The sequence below is a fragment of the Podarcis gaigeae genome (assembly GCF_964106915.1).
Source record: "Podarcis gaigeae genome assembly, chromosome: 15".
NCBI lineage: Eukaryota > Metazoa > Chordata > Lepidosauria > Squamata > Lacertidae > Podarcis > Podarcis gaigeae.
In genome coordinates, this window is record NC_139692.1 from 29,171,888 (window position 1) to 29,197,823 (window position 25,936).

Consider the following 25,936-nt stretch of genomic DNA (forward strand, 5'->3'; position numbering starts at 1 on the left):
CGTGCAGAAGGCGCCACACACACACCGGGAAGCTCACAAGGAGCTCAGAGCAGAAGGAAAAGTCCAGCCATGCCTTGTCTTCACGCACCCCCACCCCCACTTCCCCAGGCTGCTCACATCGTGACTTTTGCAGTTTTTGGAATAAATGTACTTGTATCCAGTTCCTGTCTTGCTCTCTTCTCTGCCCCTCCGTGTTTTAAGAACATAAAAATAGCGCTAGTATATGAAGCCCAAAGCTGCCCATGTAGTCCTGTATCCTGTTCTCATAGTGGCCAACCAGATTCCCCAATGGGAAGCACACAAGGCTTCCCAGAACTGGTATAATGAAGCATTGTTGCCTCCAAAATAGTGGCTATTAGCCATCAATAGCCCTCTCCTCCATAAATTTGTCTAATCCGCTTTTAAAGCCATCTAGGCCATCATTGCCTCCTGGTGGAGTGAGTGCCATGGTTTTAACTATGCTGCGTGAAGAAGAACTTTGAGGTCCTGGGAAGATAACGGTGGTATATAATCTTTACATATTTACGTAAAGATGCGTATCTACGTAAATATAAATGTAATAAATAATAATCTGCAAAACCAAATAAGAGTATTATGTTGCCTTAAAGTCTTAAGAAACATATTTTGCAATAAGCGTTTGCGGATCATAGTCCACTTCATAGAATTATAGAGTTGGAATAAGTCCAAAAAGTCATCTAGTCCAACCCCCTTGCAGTGCAGGAATCACTCTGTTGGGTGTGTGAAGCGCAGTTATGAGTCACGGTGGGATGGAATTGTCAAGTGAGGTCAGGTGGAAATGAAATGCATAAAACAATAATACAGACAATGAGAATTACCTTATTAACACCACCATTTTAGAAGAATGCTGACAAGATGGAATGTGTGCAGAGGAGGGAGACCAAGATGATCAGGGGTCTGGAAACCAACCCTTTTGAGGTATGGTTGAGAGAATTGGGTATGTCTACCCTGGCAAAGAGGAGACTCAGAAGAGAGTTGATAGCCATATTCAAATATCCAAAGGGTTGTCACATGGAAGATGGATGTGAGCTGACAAATGATGGACAATTGCCTTTTTTGCAGTGATGGTGCTTTCTAAGCAGCAGGAAGTGGTGCTTGCAGGAGATGAGAGGAAGGCTATAGTACCAGCCAAAGGTCTCTCACAATCAAAGAGTCCTGAAACCTACACACACAAAGTCCAAAGTAATTTGAATTTCCCCCCTCCATATGTGGAATTAAATCCAGAGGTGCTCCATCAATTTGCCCTGTCCTGACATTGAATGGTGAACAGGAAGTTACAGGCCTAAAGCAGATTCCTAATTTTTCTTTTTCCTTAAGGGCAAATACCTCCCCTTTCACAGAATCGTAAAGTTGGAAGGGACCCGAGGGTCATCTAGTCCAATCCCCTGCAATGCAGGGATCACTGCTAAAGAATCCCTGACAGATTATCATTCGGCCTCTTTAAAAAACCTCCAACGGAGGAGAGTCCACCCACCACCATTTTGTCATATGACAAATGTGCTTTCCACCCTGGAGGGCAAAGGAATTCGCACAGAATCTGATCTCTTCAAGAAACTGGGCAGATGCTGTTCCATTCATCTGACTCCTGGAGCACTTTCTTCTGCATATCACCACTGGCAATCTTGACTGCAAACCCCCTGGCGAAATCAAGGAAGGCCTCCAAATTGTTCTGGGGCAAAAAAGAAGGGGGTACAAGAGAGCATGAACGTGGACCCTTTTGCTTGCAGTCAAAGTTTCTAGTCCCTGTCACTTTGGTCAAACGGGGAGCCTGCTCAAGTGTCCTTGTACACCTTTTAAGCACCCCCCAAAGCCTAAATGTCAGGTGCTGCTGTGGACGGTTAACAAGACAAAGCTCTTCCCTTGCGTATCCTGCAGAGGTGGCTTGTTCTTCTGAAGACACTGCTTGAGCTTCTCCTGGAAGGAGGTGGTGGTGATGGTGTAGAGGATCGGGTTCAGAGCGCTGTTGATGGGGAGGATGAAGATGACCACCCAAGAGGTCACAGTGCCTGTCCAGAAAGAGGAGTTTGTATTAATATAATCACCCGCCTTGCGCCCTGTGGTCCCAGGGAGTCTCACAACATTACAACACAACATTAAAAACAGCTTACAAACAGAAGGTGGGTCTTAAAATGTGCGCCTCAAATGTCAAAGTCCAGGGTAAAGAGGTGTGTTTTCAGCATCCTCCAAAAGCTGTATGATGAAGGTGCCAGGTACACCTCTGGGAGGAGGGAATTGCACAGCTTAGGGGCTGCCACAGAGAAGACTCTCTCCTGGACTGCCACCTTCTGAGCCTTTAAGGGTGGAGGAGCTAGCAAGAGAGCCTCCTCTGCTGATCTCAGCACCCAAGAGGATCTGTAGGGAAGGATGTGGCCTTTCAGGTATTTGGGGCTTGAGTCATTTAGGGCTTTGAACACTTAACTGTCCTCCGACTAAACATTAGGAAGACCTTCCAGACAGTGATGTGGAACAGACTCCATTGGAAGGTGATGGACTCTTTCATTGGAAGTTTTTAAGCAGAGGCTGGGTGGCCCTCTTCCGGGGATTCTATAGCTGCAGTTCTTGAATTGCAGGGGGCTGGACTAGATGACCCATGGGGTCCCTTCCCACTTACAACTCTATGCTTCTAAGATGAGTAAGGTCAAGGCATCTACCTGGAATGTCCAGGCCCAGCAACGAAAGCAGCTTGAGGAGGAAGATGGGGATCCAGCAAAGAGCATTGGTGAAAACAATGAAGAAGAATCTCTTGGCTAGGGCCACCTCCACAGAGACAGCGCTGCGCTCGCCTGTCCTGGCTGCTGTGGTGTGGATGGAATAGAACATGCTCGCGTAGGCCAGCACAATGATGGCAAAGGCAACCAGGTTCAGACCTGTTGGGCGGAAGGGATAAGAGAAGCCTTAATAGGCTCTGAATTCTGCAGACGCCACTCAGGGCTACTAAAGTTGAAACATGTTTTAAATCTGGGAGCACGTTGACTGACATCTGACTTGTCAAAAAAACAACCCTTTGCTTTCATAAAGAAGTAACTGTGAAGAATATATTTACAATATTCTCGTTCTTATTCACTTTGTTCCTTATAGAGAGCTCCTACACAGGTTTTTCCCTATTAACGTTTAGGGATCTTCCTCTGTCTGTTTCACATCAGACAGATCACACTGTCCTCAGCAGTATCCAGAGAAACTTCTCTCAGCAACCATTCTCCCTCACACACGGAGAGAGAGAAGACAGTTAAAAATGAAAGTTACTTGAATAACAGTCACAACAGAATGGAATAGCTCTCTCACATGACTCACAGCCCGCCAATCACATGAGAGCTACTGCCAAAGGAAATTTGACATAAGTAAACATCCCCATTTCAGGAAATTCAACCATTATCCTTAACAAAAGTGGCATCCAACACAGCAGCATAGGTACCCCCCACCCCTCCAAATCTGTAAAGCTCTCCAGCTGAGTGAGGGGTGCTTACCCAGGAATATCCCTGTGGAATAAACCCGAGCCCCGTGGCGCTCTGTCCCGTCAGACTGGAGCGGAAAGCACACGCCGTTCCTCCCATAATACGTCCCGAAGGACTCCTTGCACAGAAAGGGCACCAGAGTCAGGGAGAAGCCCAGGAGCCAGATGACCGCCAGGGTGGAGAGAGTCCGCTTCTTGCTGGTCCTGTGGTGGCTGAAGGGAAAGACGATGGAGATGGATTTCTCCAGGGTCATGTAAGTCAGCTGGAAAACAGAGACTTCGGAGGAGAGCATGGCCAGGCTGCCCACCAGCTGGCACGCTGTGCTCGCCATCCAGGCTTGGGCGTGCTGGTTGTACTCTCCCGAGAACCTGAGGTCAAAAGCTCCGAGGAAGAAGAGGTAGATGCCCATCAGGCAGTCGGCACCTGCGGGAGAGGCAAGGAGGAGATGGTCAGGTGCCTATGAAATACCCCTGCCCTGCCCTGCTCTTCTTCAGCCTGATCTTAGCTCACAGAGTTGCAGCCAGCTGGACTAGATGACGCTTCCCAACTTGACTTTCCCTCTCCCTCCCTCCCAAGCTTACAGCAGAGAGATTTGATGGCCAAGGCGTGGTTGCTGTTTTCCGTGGTGATGAAGGACCTGGTGAGGATGACGAAGAGGTTCCCCAAGCAGGTGATGAAGGCGACGACCCAGACGAAGACTCGGAGGATGCCGCTGGCCAGGAGGTTCTCAAAGGAGGAGATGCCGTCGGTGTTGGGCTTGCAGCTGCGGACGTGGGGTGCAAAACTGCAATACTGGAACTTCTTGAAGTAGCTGCCGCGGAGGAGGAGATTTAGAGTCGAGGGGGTGGGAGGTAGTCCTCTCACCCAATGCAAATATTATTATTGGTGGTGGTGGTGTTACTAATTGTATTTATTAATTGTAGCTAGAAGACTGAATTCACCTGGCCTCAACCATGCAAGAAACACTTTTGTGAGAATTCCCTTGCTGATCAGCACTTAATGATGAGAAGCTGTGATTCCCTGGGGGTGCCTTCCAAACACGATTCTATGAGAAATCTTCCTGGTTTCTGATGAAGTTTGGGGTAACTAACCCCTGACTCATTCCTCCTTATACACATTTCTTTCCTTCTCCAAATGATATGAGGGGTGGAGCAAAGTATTGCATGACTCAAGTTTCTTATATCTCTTGGTGCACAATGGAAGAAGGCACACACACACACCCTCTCCCTAAATCCTAGGCTTAAAAAGGTAAAGGGGCCACTGACCATTAGGTCCAGTTGCAGACGGCTCTAGGGTTGCAGCACTCATCTCGCTTTACTGGCCGAGGGTGCTAGCGCATCATGTGGCCAGCATGACTAAGCCGCTTCTGGCAAACCAGAGCAGCGCATGGAAATGCCGTTTACCTTCCCGCGAGAGCGGTACCTATTTATCTACTTGCACTTTGACGTGCTTTCGAACTGCTAGGTTGGCAGGAGCAGGGACCGAGCAATGGGACCTCACCCCATCATGGGGATTTAGGCTTAGGTTTGCATAAAAAATAAGTGGCAAAAAAACCCCTCTTGCCTAAGCTCCTCCCACTAGGAATGCTTGCTGTTCCCTATGTTGCAGGTGGCATGGCCACCGTGAACTGAAGCCCTTGATGACACCTTGTATTTCTATGCATATAGGAAGATTGTCATGGAACTTCACAGGGAATTGTCATGGAGTCACTGTATGTTTTATTTTTTAGCTTACTTGTACGTCACTGGGCCCCAAAGTTTACATTTTCACCCCTGTTAGGGACGGTGCCAGCAATAAATAACGAGCAAAATGGGGGTGATGTGGAGGGCTCCCCTACTCTGAAGTGAAGTGAAATTGGGTAAGCCCTGTGGTCTGCTCTCCCCATGCCCCACTCAGAAAATTGCAGCTACTACTAGCTTGTTTTTTGGGGAGCACCTGCCCTGTGTCAGGGGGCTGCCCCATACTGTGTTTTGAAGCTCTGAAAGGGTGACTTACATGTGATGCAGATTGGTGAGCTTCTCAAACATGCGGCTGTGAATGTTGGGGATCTCCAGTCCTTCCAAGCTCCTACAAAATGAACAGCAACAACGAATGTGAGCTGGCTCTTGCAAGGAAGGATTTAAGGAGGTTTGCATCAGCAGGAAAACCAACCAATCAGGGTTTTGCTGCTTGGGACACTTACAGAGAGCGCAGGAGAGGGACATCGTCAAATTCATCTGGATAGATCTGGTGCAGAGGGTTATTCGAAATATTCCTGCAAGGAGGGGAAGGGCATAGGTTGGTGGGTGATGCCTTTGAAAGGAATCTCAGTTATCATCTGCTTAATAAACATGATTTCTAAAAACACAAATTTCAGAAGTTGCATTTGACATTTTGAAAACTTTGACGTTTCATTTCTGTGCACCTTTAAGTTACTCTTGCTAATGATTTTGAAGGCTGTAACTTTAAGCATCTGATGCCTTACAGACAGATGGTTCTGCAAACTGCTTTGAAGTTTTATTACAGTCAATGATTCATACATTCCAAGGAGTTCGGCTAGATGACCCTTCCAGCTCTACTGTTCTGTGATGCTACTGCCCTGTCTGTCATCAAAACCTTTGTTTTTTTACATTGTTTTCCTATAGAAGGATCGCGCTGCAGAGCTGGAAGGGACCTCAAGGGTCATCTAGTCCAACCCGTTGCAATGCAGGAATCGCAGCTAAAGGATCCCTGGGAGCAGCTGCACAACCTCTACTTAAAAATCTTCAAGATACATACAGCTGCTGCAATTCATGCAGACCCTTGAAAGACGATGGCAGGAGATCCTTCAGCCTGTTGGAGGACAAGTCACTGTTGGAAGAGAAGAAAGGAAAGTTTGAGAAGAGCTGGTTCATGGAAAGCCGGTCAGCGTACCACATTTTTTACTGCTGCACCTGATACTAATATATAGGTTAGTATGGTGTAGTGGCTAGAGAGCAGGGCTACAGCTAGGGAGACGCAAGTTCAAATCTCCACTCAGACATGAAGCTCACTGGTTGACCTGGGGCCAGTCCATAGCTGTAAACGTTTCCCTTTTTTAAGGGAAATTCCCTTATTCCAAATAGGATTCCTCACAAGAAAAGGGAAAAGTTGACAGCTGTGGGCTAGTCATACTGGGGCCTGTTGGTGGTGGCTCCAGGGAAACCATCTTGGAGGTAAGGTCTGTTGCATTCAGTACTTTATTTCCTGAGAAGTGGAAAGGCCTGGAGGTTCCGGATTTGAAAGGATGGAGACTTTGGTTGCTGTCATTTCGGTTTTGGAAAAAGCAGCTCAGCAGAGGCTGACCGTTGCAGGAAGGGCAGGTTTCCCACTCATTGAGGGCAGCAGGGCTGGAGACAAAGGCCATGTTTACACCATCCATTTAAAGTGCTGTAATACCACTTTAAGCAGTTATGGCTTCCCCCCCTCAAAGAATTCTGGGAGCTGTAGTTTGTTAAGGGTGCTGGGAGTTGTAAAGAGTCCCACCCAATTCCCCTTCTAGAGAGGTTTAGCAATCCCATGGATGGATTGCATTTGTATCCCAGTTTTTTTTCTCTCCAAGGAGCTCAGGTGGTGGCCTTGGTTGTCCTGTCCCTCATTTATTCTCCACAAAAACCTTGCGTAGGTCAGGTGAATATCAGCAAAAAGCAGCCCACAAAGTCACACCCCATGAGCTTCATGGCCAAGCAGGTATTTGAACCCTGATCTCCCAGGTCCTAGTCTGACACTCTAAGCACTACACTGTCCTGCCTCTCTTCCCAGGGAACTCTGGGAACTGTAATTCTGTGATGGGACTAGGGAATCTCCTAACAACTCTCAGCCAGAAGATGTAAGTGGGCAGCAGAGAGAGGGCAATGTAGAAATGTCAAAATAAATGAATCCAAATCAACCTTTTCAGGTTAGGTAATGTGGAGCAGGTGCCAGTGGGGGGCACCACTTGGATTTTCTCCCTCCAGCGACAAACCATCCTAGCCAGGCAGGCCTGGCCAGTTATCGTGAAGGCTTGCCAGATACACTTACAGTTCCACCAGGCTGTTGAGGTTGGAAAAAGTCCCTGCCTGGATCCACTCAATCTTATTCCTGTTCAGCACTCTGGAAGACAAAGGCAAGCAAAGATGAGGATCGGTTCATCATGCGTTATTCTCCCCCCACTTTCCTTTTTTTAAAAAAAGTTTATATTATCCATCCATCCATCCATCCATTCTCATTTATACAGTGGTACCTCGGGTTACATACGCTTCAGGTTACAGACTCCGCTAACCCAGAAATAGTACCTTGGGTTAAGAACTTTGCTTCAGGATGAGAACAGAAATCGGGCTCCGGCGGCGTGGCAGCAGCGGGAGGCCCCATTAGCTAAAGTGGTGCTTCAGGTTAAGAACAGTTTCAGGTTAAGAACGGACCTCTGGAACGAATTAAGTACTTAACCCGAGGTACCACTGTATACCACCTTTCCTTCAAGTCACTCAAAGTGTTGTTCTCTCCTTCTCCTCAGTTAACCCCCACAACAACCCTGTGAGGTAGGCTAAGGTGAGATGCAGTGGCCAAGTGGAGTTCTCCTAGCCCAACATTCTAACCACTACACCACACTGCCTCTCTCAGTCTCGCCACCCTCACAAGGACAACTGGCACACATGGTTCTTGGCCTCCTCATTTAATCCCCACAACAGCCACGTGAGGCAAAGAGTGATCTTGTGCTCAGGTCCTGCTTGTGGAGTATCCCCATTGGGTCATTTGGCTGGCCTCTGTGAGAGAAAAGGATGCTGGGCTAGATGGACCATAGACCTGATCCGTCAGGGCTCTTCTGGTGCTTGCATGGAACCTCCAGACCCAGAGGCAGTCTATCTGGATTCTTAGAATGTTAGGAGCATTTGGCCACCTTGAGAACAGGATGTTGGGTACGTTGGGCCACTTGCCTGACCCAGCAGAACTCTTCGAATGTGTGGCTCAGAGGAGCCTCTCACAGGGAGGAAAGCCTCTCTCTTACATCCTGGCTCCTTTGGGATTTAGCCTTCAGCAGTAAAGACAATGAGGAGATGGAGGGAGCAAGAGCTCCATCATTCCCTGGTTCACACAGAAGGTCTTCGTCTGCTTCATCTCCCCTATAAAACTGTCACTGGGGCCGGGTCAATGGCAGGGGGTGTTTATGCCTCCCATCTTCCCTGTGTTTATCTTTCTGTGATGTTGACATGAGAAGGTCTTGGGGATCACATTCCTGGGCAAAGCCACAGATGATGGAGACGTCACGCTGGTGGGAAGGCTGATGGCACAGAGACTCTGGGTTCCATGAAACCAGTTATACCTTGGGGAGCTCTTGTTGAAACCCTCACCTGAGGCGGAGGGGGGGGAACGGTGCTTTGTAAGAGATCTGGAGCAAGCTTGTTTTCTGCTGTTCCAGAGAGGAGGCACCGAGCCAATGGATTGAAATGACAAGAAAGGAGAGTCTGACTAAGCCTTAGGAAGGGCTCTCTGACAGCAAGAGCAGCTTGACAGTGGGACAGATTCCCTCTGAAGGTGGTAGACTCTCCTTCCTTGGAGGGTTTTAAACAGAGGTTGAATGGCCACCCATCAGAGATTCTTCAGCCACAATTCCCACATTGCAAGGGGTTGGACTAGATGACCCTGGGGGTGCCTTCCAACTCTACAGTTCTATGATTCTGTTAATCCAGTGGTTCTCAAAGGATGTGGTGCACCATACCGGTGTGGCAGGAGAAGATGGTAAGTGTGGCAGGAAGATTCAAGGACAATCAATATTATATTTTGGGAATGATTCATGTTCTTATGTAGCTGCATTGTTTTATACTTCTTGGATGTCCCACGATCATATTATATTTGTTCTGTTTTTGTTTTCCAGTGTATTTTTTGTCAATAAAAAAAAAAGTTGGTGGGGCATGAGCAATTTTTTATTCTGAAAGTGTGGCCATGAAAGAAAAAGTTTGAGAACCACTGTATTAATCTGTCAGTTTGGGTTCTACACTCTGCAGCTGCAGAAAACAGGCTTGCTCCATCTTCCATGTGACAGCCTTTTTTGGTATTTGAAGGTGGCTCTCATGTCACCTCTCCATCAACTCTTCTCCAAGCTAAGCATATGCAATTCCATCAACCATTCCTCATAAGGCTTGGTTCCCAGACCCCTGATCCCCTCAATCGCCCTCCTCATTTTGTTGATATCCCACACGAAAATGGACAGAGCTCAGATTCAGAGCCAGAAGGCCTAATCCTGTCCCTGCCTACATGGATTTCCTGTTCTCTGCACGGAGCAAAAAGAGACTGGTTCAGGTGTGGCCAACGACTTGCTAAGGCTGGCTCACCCTCCTTGAATATCCATAGAAGCAAGTCAAGAGCTGTGTTCCTTTTGACTCTTAAGAGCTGGACATGCGGAACTAGACATTCCAAGGCTGCCTTTCGTTCCCCCGTCTTGCAGGGAATTTGTCATGTGTACAGGGATGATATACACAATGCAAGGCAAGTGGATTGAACCCTCTCCAAGGGAGGCAACAAAACTGTCACACTTCAGAAAAGTGGAATGTGGGTCAGCCCTGCACGTTCTACAGAAGAAACTCTTGGCTTCGTCATGGATGAGGAAAAACGAGCTGAGCTTGAATCCTGGCAAGATGGAGACCCTGTGGATGAGCTGTTCCCATGTCTGAGAAATTGCTAAGTTGCCTGCCCTGAATTCAGTGGCACTCCCCCTGAAGGAGCAGGCTCGCAGTTTGGGGGTGCTTCTGTATCCAACTCTGTCACGGGAGGCTCAGGTAGCAGACCCTCCAACTGTCCCTATTTTCCAGGGACAGTCCCAGATTTACAGAAGTCGTCCTTGTTTCTGATTTGATCCCATGTTATGTACTGAGTTGAATAGGATCCAAATTACAGCAGTCTGATTGGTCCTGGAACAATAGGATTCAGAATGCAGCAGTCTGATTGGTCCTAGAACAATAGGATCCAGAATGCAGCAGTCTGATTGGTCCACAGGAGCCACCCAATCCAGCTCCAGGTGGAAGTGAATCCGCAACCTGATTGGCCTACAGGAGAATCCTGGAATTAGCCAATCACGTGGGGCCCATTGTGTAAATAATGTATATAAAGCAGACATTCTGGGGGAACTTCCATTCCTCACTACTATGAGCTGAATAAGGAGCATGAAATTCACACTCGACTCCGATTATATTTCATCCTGGAATGTCCTGCTTTTCTTTAGGATGCCTCTATTCTCATCAAAGAAATACTGGAGGGTATGACTGAGTTATGTGACCCCTTCCAGCTTTACCATTCCTTGATTCTATTATTCTAATTGTTTGGGATCCCAACAGATTGCGATTTGTGCAGCTAAGGCTGTGTGCATGAAAATCAAAGAGAATTACGAGGGGAAGGAAGGAAGACTGTTACACTCACAGAACAGTGACTTCATTGCATCCTCGGAAGCTGGAACTTTGCAGAGTGTGAAGCTGGTTCCCCTCAAGATCCCTGGGTGGTGGAGAAAGCAAGCAGTGGATTTTTTTAATCCTGGGAACTGTAGTTTGTTAAGGGCATTAGGAGACCCCTCAGAGAGCTGCGGGTGGTTTACCCATCATAGAATCATAGAACTGATCTAGTCCAACCCCCTGCAATGCAGGAAACATATCAATCCCTTTCACCTTCTGGGAATTGTAGCTCCACAAGGGGAAGAGGGATCTCTTAATGACTCTCAGCAACATTAACAAACTACACTTCCCAGGATTCTTTGAGGGAATCCATGACCTCAGAGTGCTTTAAATATATAATGTAGATGGGGGCACCACCAAAAAGCCAGCCTTGCCTTTGTAAAAGGACTTGAACAATTCCAAGGCTTTCTATTTGTCATTGTATATCCCAGTCTTTCTTGGCGCCCAGCCGGCGTGCCAAGGCCTGACCCCTCCATACACAACCAGCCAAACCCTCCACAGTCTTCAAAAAGGAGGCAGAGACAGGTGACCCTCCTCTACGTGGGTGCAGGCAGACAACAGCAGCACGTCCCTCTGCCTGCCGTCTCTCCTTAAACAGGGCCTGCTGGACCCTTCTCCAATCCCACCCACCCTCTAGCCAAAGCAGCTCTCCAGAGCAGAGCTGAATGCAGAGGATGGCTGAACCTCGCCCAAGTCAGATGGGTCCCTCCCGGGCTTTCTGTTCCCAAAATCCAAAGGCAGGAGGAACTCACAGCCAGTTCAGCTTCGGCATTTCTGAACAAATCGACGTGTTGGGGAGGCCTCTCAGGAGGTTGTTGTGCAGGTCCCTGGAATGGAAGGACAAAGGGATCAATGGTGATGGACAATGTGCACCCATGAAAATGAAAAGAAGTCCATGCCAGGGATCATAAGGAGAGGAACTGAAAACAGAATTGCCAAGGCCGTAATGCAGCTAGGGTTAGGGTGTTCAGCAGTGAAACAGACTCTTTCAGGAGGTGGTGAGCTCTCCTTCTATGGAGGCTTTTAAACCAAGGCATAATAATAATAATAATAATAATAATAATAATAATAATAATAATAATATTTATACTCCGCCCATCTGGCTGGGTTTCCCCAGTCACTCTGGGTGGCATCCAACAAAATATTAAAATACAGTAATCCATCAAACATTAAAAGCTTCCCTAAACAGGGCTGCCTTCAGATGTCTTCTAAAATTCTGGTAGCTGTTTTTCTCTTTGACATCTGGTGGGAGGGCGTTCCACAGGGCGGGTGCCACAACCGAGAAGGCCCTCTGCCTGCTTCCCTGTAACTTGGCTTCTCACAGCGAGGGAACTGCCAGAAGGCCCTCAGCACTGGACCTCAGTGTCCGTGCAGAACGATGGGGGTGGAGACGCTCCTTCAGGTATACTGGGCCGAGGCCGTTTAGGGCTTCAAAGGTCAGCACCAACACTTTTAATTGTGCTCGGAAACATACTGGGAGCCAGTGTAGGTCCAGATGGCCACCTGTCAGGGATTCATTGCAGGGGGGTTGGAGGAGGAAGCCCAGCCAAAACCAAGCTTTCAGCACCACAGTTCCATGGCTCTATAGTCCAAGTGTAACTTAATATTCCGCCTGTATTTGCTTGCTGTGAATTAAAGACTGTGAGTGCCCCTGACATGCAGATTTCATTTAAGCATGACATCATTCCCAGGACAGAATCTGGAGCAGAGGATGTGGAAGCAAGACTCCAGTGCCCCCTTTCCCACCCCATAAAATCCATACTTACAGAAATAGAAGCGATTTCAGCCCCTCAAAAGCCGTCGCGAGGATTTCGGTTATGCTGTTGTTCTCCAGGATTCTAGGGTGGGGCGAAATGGAGATCATGGTATCAGTCAGTGAGCTTACTGATATAGCTCGATCCAGCATGAGATATTTAACCTCAGGGTCGAGGGTTTGAACCCCACATGGGGCAAAAGATTCCTGCATGGCGGGGGGTTGGACTAGATGACTCTCGTGGTCCCTTCCAGCTCCACAGTTCTATGATTCTATGTACTTACAGCCATTTGAGACAAAACAAGCTGTGGAAGATGTGAGGCTTCAGATGAGTGATGTTGTTGGAATTGAGATACCTGGAATGACAACAGAGGGGTTGGGTTTGTTCTGGATAATACAGTCAAGGTTCAGGCTTCCTAACTCCTATGGGGAATAGACAATGGAGGTCTCCTTCCGGCATTCTGGTTTTACAGGTCTATGCCTGGTCTGGGTGGGGGGTGTCATTATTTCTACCTAGAAAGCTGGAAAACAACCATACCTGGTACCTGGAAGGAGCCTGGTGGGAGGAGCAGGTGGGGAAAGGGGCAGGGTCCGCTGAGGTGTGGGGCTGGGCTCCCAGTGGGGTGGGGGGTAAAGAAGCAGAGCTCTGCATTCAGCAAGGAAGGGGCCACACGAAGGCAAAGCTCTCTTTGCCCCAGACAAAGCATGTGTAGAGCCTCCTGCCTCCAAGCCATGCATAGACAATACGAAGTCATAGGCAGCCCTGTTTAGGGAAGTTTTTAATATTTAATGCTGTATTGTTTTTAACACTTGATTGGGAGCTGCCCTGGGATGTGGGTGGCTCTGTGGGTTAAACCACAGAGCCTAGGGCTTGCCGATCAGAAGGTCGGCAGTTCGAATCCCCGCGACGGGGTGAGCTCCCATTGCTCGGTCCCAGTGGCATAGCGTGGGTTGTCAGCACCCGGGGCAAGGCAAGTAATTTGTGCCCCCTAACCCGTGGATTTGCGCCCCCTAACCCTACCCCCCAGATGTTGTGCCCGGTGCGGCCGCCCCCCCCCTGCACCCCCCACGCTACACCACTGCTCGGTCCCAGCTCCCGCCAACCTAGCAGTTCCAAAGCATGTCAAAATGCAAGTAGATAAATAGGTACCACTCCAGCGGGAAGGTAAACAATGTTTCCATGCACTGCTCTGGTTCACCAGATGCGGCTTAGTCATGCTGGCCCCATGACCCGGAAGCTGTACACCGGGTCCCTTGGCCAATAAAGCGAGATGAGCGCCGCAACCCCAGAGTTGGTCATGACTGGATCTAATGGTCAGGGGTCCCTTTACCTTTACCTTGGGAGCAGCCCAGAGTAGCTGGGGAAACTCAGCCAGATGGGCAGGGTATAAATAATAAATTATTATTATTATTATTATAGAAGCAGCGAGAATCATTTCTCTCTCTCTCTCTGTCCTCCTGACTTGTTCTTCCCTCTCCAAGCCTGCAGCTTCTCCTGCCTCTGCCTCTTGTCTCCTGGCTGTTACTGGATCCCCCAGATCACTGATTGCGTCTTCCACATCAGTCCCCAATGCCACTTCTTCCAGCCACCACTCCTCAGTATCCAGCCAGTCCCTGACACCCTGTTAACCTACTGGAATGTGTAAAGCTGGGGTTGGCAAGGTGATTCCCTGCCCCGCCCCCCTGCAGAAGTCTTTCTTTCCTTTTTGCATGACCTGCCTGATCCCATGCAGCAAAACCAAAGCTTGTCACTCACAGCTTCTTGAGCTTGACAAGTCCAGCAAATGCAGAGGTGGATATTGACTGGATCCTGTTATCTTGTAGGAAGCTGTTTGGGAAGAAAATCATACAAAAGAGAGATACCCTCAGGATTAATATTGTATCCATGGTATCCCCTCCCACCAGAACCTGGGAAATCAATCATGGAATCGTAGAATTGTGGCATTGGAAGGCACCCCAAGAGTTTTGTAGTCCAACCCCCTGTGATGCAATGATCGCAAAGACCAGCGTTCATTGTTGGATTAGTTGCATTTTACACCTGAGGGTTCCACATTGGCTCAGGAACATTTAATTCCAGGCTGGAGCAATTTATTGTGTGTGTTTTTAAAGAACACTATGAAAACAGAGGGTTCTAAAATGCAGATTTCTTAAGGCTGGTATCAAATCACCTGCATAGGCCATGCAGTTCATACAATCATCAGACTGCAGAGTTGGAAGGGTCCCAAGGGTCATCTAGTCCAACCCCCCCCCTGCAAGTTGCAGAAATGTAGGGATTGGGTATCATACTTACAGTAGCTCCAGTTGCTCATAGGCAATGAACTGATAGTCCAGCAGGGAAACGATCTCATTATTCTTCAGATCTCTAGGAAAAGTAGAACAAAAAGTGACTCCAGCAGCTGCGAGGGCGGTTTCACACATTATACAGCAACAAACCCAGGTTTGCAAATGAATGTATGTGCACCACAGAGGCACAGTCAATCCTGGCCCTCTGATGAGGGCACCTGTATGAAATAGGTGTCTATAAACACCTGTTGGATACATTCACACTTTAGGTGTAGACCTAGAGACAGCATAATCAGGAGATTTTGCTGAATGCCCAGAGTCGCCCTAACAATTGAATGACCCAGAATGGAGGGCTGGAGTGCCATTGGTGGACGGGGTGGGGGGAAGGAATTAATCTTTGGACAAAAATCAGATGTGACTGCAAAAAAAATAATCAAATTTATATATTTTTAAATTACCTTTCCCAGCACTCCCAGTTAAAGATACTGTTGAGATTAACAAAATGACATACAGAAACCTCAGGGCAAAATCCAGTCAAAGTTGAGCACTTTCCATCCCCACTGATTTCAATGCTTAAATGGCTGCTGGTCAGATTCTTAACTGCTCTTTTTAAAAAGATAAGTAGTTAGCCGTGATTCCTGCATTATTGCAAAGGGTTGGACTAGATAACCCTTGTGGCCCCTTCCAACTCTACAACTCCCCTACCTCGCGGTATCAACCTTTCTCCCTGCAGTTTAACCCCATTGCTCTATGCCTGAATTTAAAATCACCACCCCACTTGTGAGCCCACCTGTCAGGTGCCAGCATCACACCTGTGTACAGAATCATAGAGTCTTGGAAGGGACCCCAAGGCTGGTCTAGTGCAACCGTTTGCAATGCAGGAGTGCCATTTCCTCTGCCCTACATATTTCCACCTGCCTTGGGGTGCGGAGAGTGGCTTTGGCCTGAGTAGCCTTAGCTCCTTGCTGTTGAATGAAGCCCCACCCCCACCCCCACCCCATGCATAGCTGTCAACATTTCCCATTTTAAAGAGAACTTCCCTTATTCTGAATAGGATTCCTCGCAAGAAAAGGGAAAAGTTGACAGCTATGCCCCCATGGTATTCCTCCTCCACCCCTGTGTCGGCTGCTCAAAGACTAGGATGGCAGGGACATCTCACCCGCCATTACTCACAGCTCCGTCACGCTGGGTGAGACCTGGGGTACGGCACGCAGGCCCCGATCCTGACAGTTCACGGCGGTCCCCGAACACCCGCATCCAGCTGGGTACTGATTTAGGGCTGAGGGAACAGAGCGGAAGGCCGGCTAAGAGTCCAGAAATGGAATAATGATGATTTTGCACAAGGAACAAGATGGGGGGGGGGGCAGATTAGGCAGGAAAAAGGATGGCAGGGTGAAGACGGCTATGGATGGAAACAATCGCAGAATCATAGAATTGCAGGGACTCCCCCAAAGGTCATCTAGCCCAACCCCATGTTGTGGATGGTGTGAATGTGGCCGCACACAAAAATATACTCACTGCAGTTGGCCACTCTTGATCCATCACTCGTCCTGCTGCTGCTGCTGCTGCTGCTGCCGTTGTTGCTGAGAAGTTCATTGAAAATCTTGGGCCACCCAACATCATTCACTGCAAGGAAGGATTTAGATTCTGTTATGGATGGAAGTTCAGGCACCTGAGCTTCATCCTCTCCCTCAGTACTTAGCATAGTTAGTTAGTTAGTTAGTTAGTTAGTTAGTTAGTTAGTTAGTTAGTTATAGAGCCCACTTTTCCTCCAGGGAGCTCAAGGTGACCTATGTACTTCCCCTCCCTATTTTAGCCTTACAACAACATCCCTGTGTGGTAGGTTAGGCTAAGAGGTAGTGACTGGCCTCCAGGGTCATCCAGTGAGCTGCATGGCCAAGCAGGGATTTGAACCCTAGTCTCTCCTAGGTCTTTCTCTGGTGCTCTAACCACTACACCACACTGGCACTCTTTCTCAGGTAGCCTTGGCTCGTGTACCAAGACCACCAAGCTCCCTTCTTCCCATACATATACCTGCATTCCCAACTTGAGAAGTTACCCTAAAGTTTCTCCTTAACCGTTGCCACCAACTTTGGACTTCAGAATACCTGAACTCTGGGGCCACCAAAAACCTGAATCTCATAGCTGAGCTTTATCTTCATAATGCTACAATTCTTTGATTGGAGGTTTATAATCAGAGGTTGGATGACTGTCCGTCAGAGATTCTCGGCCTGTGATTCCTGCACTACAGGGGTTGAATTTGATGACTTGAGGATTCCTTCCAACTCTATGATCCTGAAGGAATCTCTGAAGGCTCCCTGAGCCACCAAAGGTTAGAATGCTTTCTTTGGCCACCTCTTGAGAGGGGAAAGCCTCACAGAGTCTAAGAAGAAATTACCACAGTTCTCTTCGTCGGCTCCGTCGTCGCAGTTGATCACCCCATTGCAATGGAGAAGTTGAGGTAAGCAAACGGTCATGTTTTCACATGGGAACATTCCGGAAGAACAGCCGCCATGATCTGGATGAGAGTCAGCCAGAAAAGCCTCTGTCAAAGGGGAATTTGAGACAAAACACCAGAAATATTATATCCCGCTTCTTCATTCAGTAATATTGACATGCTTTCCCTGAGCATATAAAGAGTGCCAGCATATAAAAAGTATAGAGTATGTCCCTAGGAGGGAGAACCAGGAGCCAGGAAGACTAACTCCTGGGGGAGCAGGCTGGCCCTGTTCAAAATGTTGATGTCCACTAGCCATGGGGGCTTCACAGTCATTTTGCTTGTTTGTTTATGTTTATTTATGCCTTGACAGCCCACCTTTCATCCAAGGAGCTCCAGGTGACATACATGGCTCTCCCCCCTCTCATACTGTATTCACAACAACCCTGTGAGGCAGGTTAGGCTGAGCAGCAGCGACTGACTCCCAACGTCACACTCAGTAAGCTTCATAGCAGAGTGGGGGATTTGAACCCGGGTCTTCCACATCCTGGTCCAATACCTTAACCACTACACCACTCTCAAGGGGCTTGTGTTCCGCCCTTCAGAAATGTTGGTTTTGATCTAGGAGGTGTCTTGACAGACAATTAAAACCAAAGTCTATTCTGTCACAGGGGCTGTGTTGTGTAGTGGTTAGAGTGTCACATTAGGACCTGGGATTTGCAGGTGGGACTCACTGTCCCCAATTGGACTGTGTCAACTGCATTGCAGGGCGTTGGACTCTACACTTCTTTGAGTCTATGATTCACCGGATTCTTGAGAAGTGATTTCTGCATTGTGGGGGGCTGGACTAGATGACCCCTGGGCTCCCTTCCAGCTCTAGTTCTATGATCCTGTGATTGTAATCTAGCTTGCTCAAACGATGACCGACTTCAGTCCATTAGATGCCCCTGGGCAGGCAGCAAGAAGCTAGAGGTTTGCTCTACTGGGCCAGAGTCATCTTGAGGATTCCAGGCCAGGTCTACGTGCAAGAAAGATCATCACAGTGGGCAAGGGAGGGGCGAGAGGACCTGAAAAAATTCCCAAAGTTGACATCCCATGAGCTATTGTTCGCTTACAGGCAAGGCATTTTTTCCACATCAGCTCTGAATTATGGCCCACATTTCAACTGCCTTGTTGACTACTCCTCGCCAAAGTTAGAAATAGACGGCAAATATTTGGGAAGGCCTGAAGCTCTGCAAAAAAGACCCTGTCCCTTTGAGGCCCAACAGCAGCTTACCCAAATTTACTATTGTTTGTATCTGAAATGTTTGCTCTTGGGGATGATTCGGGGACAGGGGGAGGATCCTAAATCCCAACAAAACCTGCAGGAGTTAAATCAACCTTCTGCAAACTACTCAAAAGTCCTGGGCCTGGAGCAAAAGTCTCCCTGCAGCTTTGATTAATCGCTCTCCAAACATGAGAGCTGGTCCAGGCGTTGTTGGGAGTCTGGACCATAAAGAATACCAGAAGTATGAGTCCAGCTGTCAACATCTGAGCACCTTCTAAAGCGGGGGGGGGGGGTTCCAATGCATGGCCCAAGTGAGACCGTTTTTGGTGATTGTCAGCAACGTTTGGACTCTGTCAGAAGGTGGTGCTCGCTCCATCACTGGAGCTTTTCAAACAGAGGTTGGATGGCCATCTGCCTGGGATCCTTTAGCATACAATTCCTGCGATGCAGTGGGTTGGACTAAAGGACCCTTAGGGATCCCTTTCAACAGTGCAATTCTATGATTTTAAAATGTAACTGCATTTTGCTTCCTGCAGGGCAAAATGGGGGATCTTCCTTTTCCACCTACAGACCTTGACCAGACAGGCAGCTGAAATTCACGGCAAGCTCAGCAAATGGTCCACACTCTTCATGGCATCTGAGGGCAGCCTCCTAGCTTAGCTGGCCACAGGATACATATTATGTATTCATTGGTCTGTGTTTGCCTGAGCTTGAGTCTGGACTAAGGATTCTGAGCTCCTGTGTTCTGATTCGATACATGTTGTCTAATCACAGAATATTTCAGGATTTGGGCCTCTGCCATTGACCGTTGAACTCTGAGTCATGATTCGCAGTTTGGAAGTTTAGACAGCCAATCATGTTGGGAGTGGGAGTGGCCCAGGCTTTCAGAAATGTATACAGTGGTACCTCTGGATGTGAATGGGATCCATTCCGGAGCCCCGTTCGCATCCTGAAGCGAACGTAAGACGCAACTGCACGTTTGCGCATGTGCGGGTCGCATTTCGCCGCTTCCACGCATGTGCGTGACATCATTTTGAGCGTCTGCGCATGCGCAAGCAGCAAAACCCAGAAGGAACACGCTCCATTACTTCCAGGTCGTCGCAAAGCGCAACCCAAAATTTTTTAAGCTGAATGTATTCATCCTAAGGTATGACTGTACAGTGGTACCTCAGGTTAAGAACTTAATTTGTTCTGGAGGTCCGTTCTTAACCTGAAACTGTTCTTAACTTGAGGTACCACTTTAGCTAATGGGGCCTTCCGCTGCCACCACGCTACAGTGGCACGATTTCTGTTCTCATCCTGAAGCAAAGTTCTTAACCTGAGGTACTATTTCTACGTTAGCCGAGTGTAACCTGAAGTGTCTGTCGCCTGAAGCATCTGTAACCCGAGGTATAAGCAGTTGCTTTGCCTCTGTTTCCCAGTTATGTGGTTCAATAAAGGTTCTTGCTGTTATCACTGTGCCTTGCCCCATGGGAACCCACCTATACTTCAGTTTACACAGAAGTAAACAGCCAGGGATCTGCCACCACTGCCCTCCCACTTCCCCCAGCATCTGCTACCTGAGGCAGGCAGCCCACTTTGCCCAATGCTAGGGCCAGGCCGATTTAATGGGCTAGTGCCATTTGTTTATTAGATTTCCATCTCACCTTTCCTCCATGGAGCTCACGTGAAATTCCTCCTCCCATTTCATTTTCTCCCCACAACAACCCTGTGAGGTAGGTTAGGCTAAGAGAGACTGACTGGCCCAAGGTTGCCCAATGAGCTTCGTGACTGGATGGGGATTTGAACCCTGGACTCTCCTAAGTCCTAGGCCAACATTCTGACCACAATACCATACTGGCTGCCCGGTGAAATCTCAGAAGCCAGAGGGTGACTCAACAGGAAAGTTGCCTCTCCATGATTGTATGAGTGTACATCTCAACAGTTTGCACGCACAGGCAAGCGTCGTACACTCATTGAACAAAATGTGTGGATGCAATAGTGGAATATTGTAGAAGACGATCACAGCATGGAATCGTCATTGCTGTTTCTAAACTCCTAACAGAAGGAGCAGAAGATCATTTAATCCATTAGCAGTGGACCAACATTTGCCGTAAATGTTGACGCAAGCAGACTTCGCAGGATCCATGCTGAATGGCTGGTTCACTCAAGCATTTCCGAGCGTTGGACATCACACATAAACAGACTCGCTCATGCAAAAGAGGGACACGACATCCGCAGAGCTGAAGGAAAGGGGAGGGGTCAGCTGCCACAAATACCAAACGAATAAAGAAATGCTCGGGATTACATTCTTTTGGGGGTGAAGATACTTGAAGGAATGGGTTCACACAATGCTTCTGGTTGAGGAGATCATGGGAGGAGGGGAGATTTAAGGCAGTGCGAGCCCGCTGTCCTTAGCCCCTCCTCCCACCTCCTAATCTCTGCTTGCCCTCACCCACCTGCTGAATGTTATGATGCAAAAAATATGGGGGAAATGTGCAAAAATGCATGATGGGGGAGGGGAGGAGATGTCCTGAGAGAAATTGAAATTGAGAGTCAATGACCAGTTTGCATGAAACTGACCAGATGCTGCCATTCCCCTACCTGATGCCCTCCAAACTCCCATCGTTTCCAGCCAGGGTAGCCATTTGATGATGCAAACTGATCTAGAGTTGTGGTCCAAAGAGGGTTGAGAACCAGTGTGGCGTAGTGGTTCGAGTGTCAGACCAGGACTTGGGAGAGACGGGGGTTCAAATCCCCACGCAGCCATGAAGCTCACCGGGTGACCCTGGGCCAGCAATCACTGCTTCTCAGCCTAACCAGCCTCACAGGGTCATTGTGGGGATGAAATGAGGAGGGGGAGGAGAACCAAGCCACCTTGAGGAACCAAGCCTTTCTTGGAGGAAAAGATGGGCTAGAAAATAAATAAATAAATAAATAAATAAATAAATAAATAAATAAATAAATAAATAAATATTCTGCCTTTCGCCAACCCATCAGCGCCAACCCATCGGGGCAACCCAGCACTTAACATTTCCTCTCCCATGACTGATCTGTTGGGTTCTGTGCAAGAGGAGAAAAGGGTGTTTTTTTAAAAAAAAAAAAAAAGAGACAGCCACTTACTTGTAACCATCTGGAGGATCACCAGAAACAGCTTCATGGTGAACTTGGAAATCATCACTTCAGGAAAGGAGGAATCTTTAGAGGCGCCCCCTCCCCCGTAAAGATGCTTCTGCCTCTACTCTGCTAGGATCCCGCACAAGGTGACAGCTGCCTTCTGTGCAAATGTTTTGTCGCTTGCCGAACAATCCCAATGAGGTCTGTTGGACAGGAACTGAATCCTTGAGTCAAAGAATATCCACAGCCGCCAACCACTCTGGTGCTGTCAACAGCTTCTGCTGGGGAGCCCCAGATCCCCTTTCAAGGCTGTTTCGAAGGCTGACATCCACAAGCTCCTGGCTCCCCTTGTGATGTAATAAAAAGTGGAAAAGGAATAAAATACAGGCAGCTTGATGGTTACTTCTTTCTGCTTCTCCTGCTGCAGGTCATTTTGAAACGGAATAAATAAATGCCTTTCCTTTGTGTGTGTGTCTAACTTTTTCTCTGTTGAATAGGGAGCCTGATGGAAGGTTTCTCTTCAGACTGTCCAGATGGGGACTATAAGATATAGAGAAGAGGAGGAGAGTCCACAGTTCTTCCCCACCACCAACCCTGGTGGCTCTCTCTGTAATACTTGACAGAAGGGCCCTCTGCTGGAATAGCCACTGAATGAAAACTTGCTACATAGAATCAAAGACTTGTGCAGTCAGAAGAGACCCCCCAGAGGCATCTAGTCCAACCCCCTGCAATGTGGGAATCACAGCTCAAGAATACCTGACAGGTGGCCAGTCAACCTCTGCTTGAAAACCTCCAAGGAAGGAGAGTCCACCATCTTCAGAGGGAGTCTGAGATGCCCACTTTGGAACAACTCTGGGCTGCTGTCGTTTTCCTAACGAGGCAAAGCAGATCTTACTCTGTCTTTACTTCCAAGTTAAATACACTCTCCAAGGCAAAGGGTCCTTTTTTCACCCTGGTTTGTGGTTTTTTTTTACTGGACCAGTCTTTTCAGCATAACTTTCTCAAAAGTCTAATGAAACCAGCTCCTGGGAAATTTTAAACAGCTTGTATTTTTAAGACATGCTGCTTATTTAAGGTTCAAAAACAGCTTGAAGGGAAATACTGCAGAACATCCAGATCGGCTGTAGTGGTTTAATTTTCAAAGGAGAAGCCAGGCTGTTTGCATGTGGGAGCCCAGGAAGATGAAAGAAGGAAACAGACTAACAGCGATGCATGATTGGCAGGGGGGAGAGATTTGAAAGCCTGGCTCATAAGTTGATCACAGGGACATCAGAAGTAAATTCTTGGAATGGCACTAGGAACATAAGAGCCTTCTGGATCAGGCAAGTGGCCCATCTACTCCAGCATCCTAGAATCCTAGAATTGGAGAACTGGAAGAGACCCTGAGGGTCATTTAATTCCACCCCCTGCAATGTAGGAATCATAGCTAAGGAATCCCTGATGGATGGCCACCCAACCTCTCTTTGAAAACCTCCAAGAAAAGAGAGTCTACCTTCTGGGTTCTCACAGTGGCTGACGATATGCTCCAAAGGGAAACCCACAATCAGGATTCAAGTGCAGAAGCACTCTCCCCTCTTGTGGTCTCCAGAAACTGGTATTCAGAAGCATCATCAGCTTCTGAAACAACATGAACAGCTCACATAAAGCGACAGTTCTCAACAGGACTTCAGCAGCCAGCAAAAGTGACACGTATCATTATCAACCGAAGCTCCAGGGAGGAAATTCATGCTCTGTATTCAGAGCTGATCATGTTCCTTCTGGTCCTTAGCAATTCTCAGGCAGCTGGCTATTAGGGGTGCAATAAAAGCTACCCTGACTCAGAGAGGAATTACCATAAAATCTTCTGCAAAGGATGTTCACATGGAGTGACTGAAATTGCATCCGGCAAAGCTTGCTTCCCCAGAGAGCTTATCTCAAGTGGACAGAAAAATCTCACAGGCCTTACTCTAATGCCAGCCAAATAAAAAAATAAAAATATCAGTTTTAGCTTGCAGCAGGAAATGCCACCAGCCACCAGCCACCATTAAGGGTGGATAGATTGGTAACTGCTTGGAAGAAATAGTTTTAAGGTATCAATTCACACCTGAAATTGGAGCCTGCTGGATCAGGCCAAAAGAGGCCCATCTAGTCCAGCCTCCTCACAGCACTGTGCATAAGAACTGCAACAGGAGAGCAGCTCCAGTCTCTGCAGCCACAAACAGAGCTGGTCCCTTTGAAATAAGTGCTCTGATGTTTTCAGCACCTGGCTGTTGGAGGTGTATTTTCTTACTGAGACAGGTGCTACTTCAGAATGGAGGGCACTCTGGGGTTGCAAACAGCCCTGCCCCCCCAAACCAAAAAACAGGGAGAGGGATACCAGGAGCCCATTTGAATCACAGAATCATAGTACTGTAGAGTTGGAAGGGACCCCAAGGGTCATCTAGTCCAACCCCCTGCAATGCAGGATTCACAACTCATTCCATGGAGTCTTTGAAGAACATTGATCTCTTCCTGAAGGAGCGTCTCCACCCCCATCGTTCTGCCCAGACGCTGAGGTCCAGCGCCAAGGACCTTCTGGCGGTTCCCTCATTACGACAAGCAAAGCTACAGGGAACCAGGCAGAGGGCCTTCTCGATAGTGGCGCCCGTCCTGTGGAATGCCCTCCCATCAGGTGTCAAAGAGATAAACAACTACCTGACATTCAGAAGACATCTGAAGGCAGCCCTGTTCAGGGAAGTTTTAAATGTGTGACATTTTAATGTATTTTTCATCTTTGTTGGAAGCCGCCCAGAGTGGCTGGGGAAACCCAGCCAGATGGGCGGGGTACAAATAATAAATTGTTGTTGTTGTTGTTCCTGCAGGATGTTTTCTGCCTGCAAGCATCTAACTGATTTAGTCAAACACTGTTTAAGTGCTTAGCTGCACTTCTGGGACTTGAGGAACAAATCTGAGCCATTTAAAGAGGAGGTGGAGGGTCTTCTCTGCAATAGGACAAGATGCCCCAAACATTTTAACAACTCAGAGGGAATTTGTTAGGCATTTGATAAACAGTGCAAAGTACTTCTTGATTCAGTAATAATAAAACAAACTGAAAGCTTTATTGCCCTTTACACAATCAGTGTCTGTTGTAAAACTATTTTTTAGAATCCATGTCTGGAAAAGCATATGTACTCTTGCTGAAGTTAATTTCTTTCCTACTGGCCTTAATGAAAGTGTTGTTCCTTGTGAGCCTGGGGCAAATAAAGCAGGAAGCAAGCAGATGTGCAGCCTTCCCTCCAACCTCTGGAACCATTGAACTGTAGAGCTGGAAGGGACCCTCAAGGTCACACAGTAAGGTAATAAGGCAAAGGACCCCTGGATGGTTAAGTCCAGTCAAAGGCGACTATGGGGTATGGCACCGTTTATCTTCCCGCCGCAGTGGTACCTATTCATCTACTTGCGCTGGTATGCTTTCAAACTGCTAGGTTGGCAGGAGCAGGGACCGAGCAATGGGAGCTCACCCCATCACAGGGATTCGAACCACTGACCTTCTTTTATCTGTTTCTCTGCCCCTGCAACTGACTCTAATGTTCACTTTTCATAGAATCCTATAATTGTAGACTGGGCATCTCCCTCCATCTCAAGCCCATCCTCCCCCCCCCCCATCCCAACTTGCTCATTTGCAGGGAGAAAAGCCAATGACTTACATTACTCAAGGGATGAGATCCCATGTCCTGCTAATAGTTCCTAATTCAAATTATAAGGAGGATTCTTTGTTGAGACAAATGCATTGCACACACACACACACACACACACACACAGGGGAGGGGGGAAATGCTGATTATCTGCTGAGGGTATTTTTCCACAGCACAAAGCGTTTTTCTTCTTATTTCTCAGAAGAAACTAAGCTATTCCTCTCCTAAACTGGAGAGAAGCGTTCCACAGAAAACTGAAAATTCTCCCAGGTGAATTACAGTCTGGTAGCTGTACTTGAACCCTTGGTTTTGTCCAGAATCAAATTTGAGATAAAATCATAGAACAGTAGAGCTGGAAGGGACCCGAAGCGTCATCTAGTCCAACCCTCTGCAATACAGGAATCCCAGCTGATCCTGGGTTCTTACCAATGGAAAAGTGTTGCAAGCTACAAATCAAACCGAAACATAAACATTCCTGTTAATTTCTAGCCTTTAGTCCATGTCAGGTTTCCAAGCTCCACTTCCTCCCTCCCACAATTTTTACTGCTGTGCTGGAGACATT

At 47.8% G+C, this 25,936-nt stretch overlaps 1 protein-coding gene across 1 annotated transcript; it reads right to left on the reverse strand.

The window, feature by feature from the left end:
• Window positions 1–484: 484 nt before the first annotated feature.
• LOC310832550 (relaxin receptor 1-like) lies at window positions 485–22,414 on the reverse strand. The gene is made up of 18 exons (XM_083714522.1): window positions 21,728–22,414; window positions 17,320–17,466; window positions 16,440–16,547; window positions 16,095–16,200; window positions 14,929–15,000; window positions 14,395–14,466; window positions 12,923–12,994; window positions 12,652–12,723; window positions 11,638–11,712; window positions 10,857–10,928; window positions 7,488–7,559; window positions 6,228–6,299; window positions 5,653–5,724; window positions 5,466–5,537; window positions 4,052–4,281; window positions 3,483–3,893; window positions 2,670–2,885; window positions 485–2,024 (listed from the first exon to the last, which is right to left on the reverse strand). Exons 1-18 carry the CDS (start codon window positions 21,780–21,782, stop codon window positions 1,837–1,839), a joined length of 2,184 nt encoding a protein of 727 aa, XP_083570648.1. The 5' UTR covers window positions 21,783–22,414; the 3' UTR covers window positions 485–1,836.
• Window positions 22,415–25,936: the final 3,522 nt, after the last annotated feature.

Coding starts and splice junctions, on each gene's coding strand:
- LOC310832550 (XM_083714522.1), bottom strand. CDS start 21,782: ATGATTTCCAAGTTCACCATGAAGCTGTTTCTGGTGATCCTCCAGATG. Junction 14,467..14,928: donor TATGAGCAACTGGAGCTACT/GTAAGTATGATA, acceptor CTTCCCAAACAG/CTTCCTACAAGATAACAGGA. Junction 3,894..4,051: donor GGCCATCAAATCTCTCTGCT/GTAAGCTTGGGA, acceptor CCTCTCCCGCAG/GTGCCGACTGCCTGATGGGC.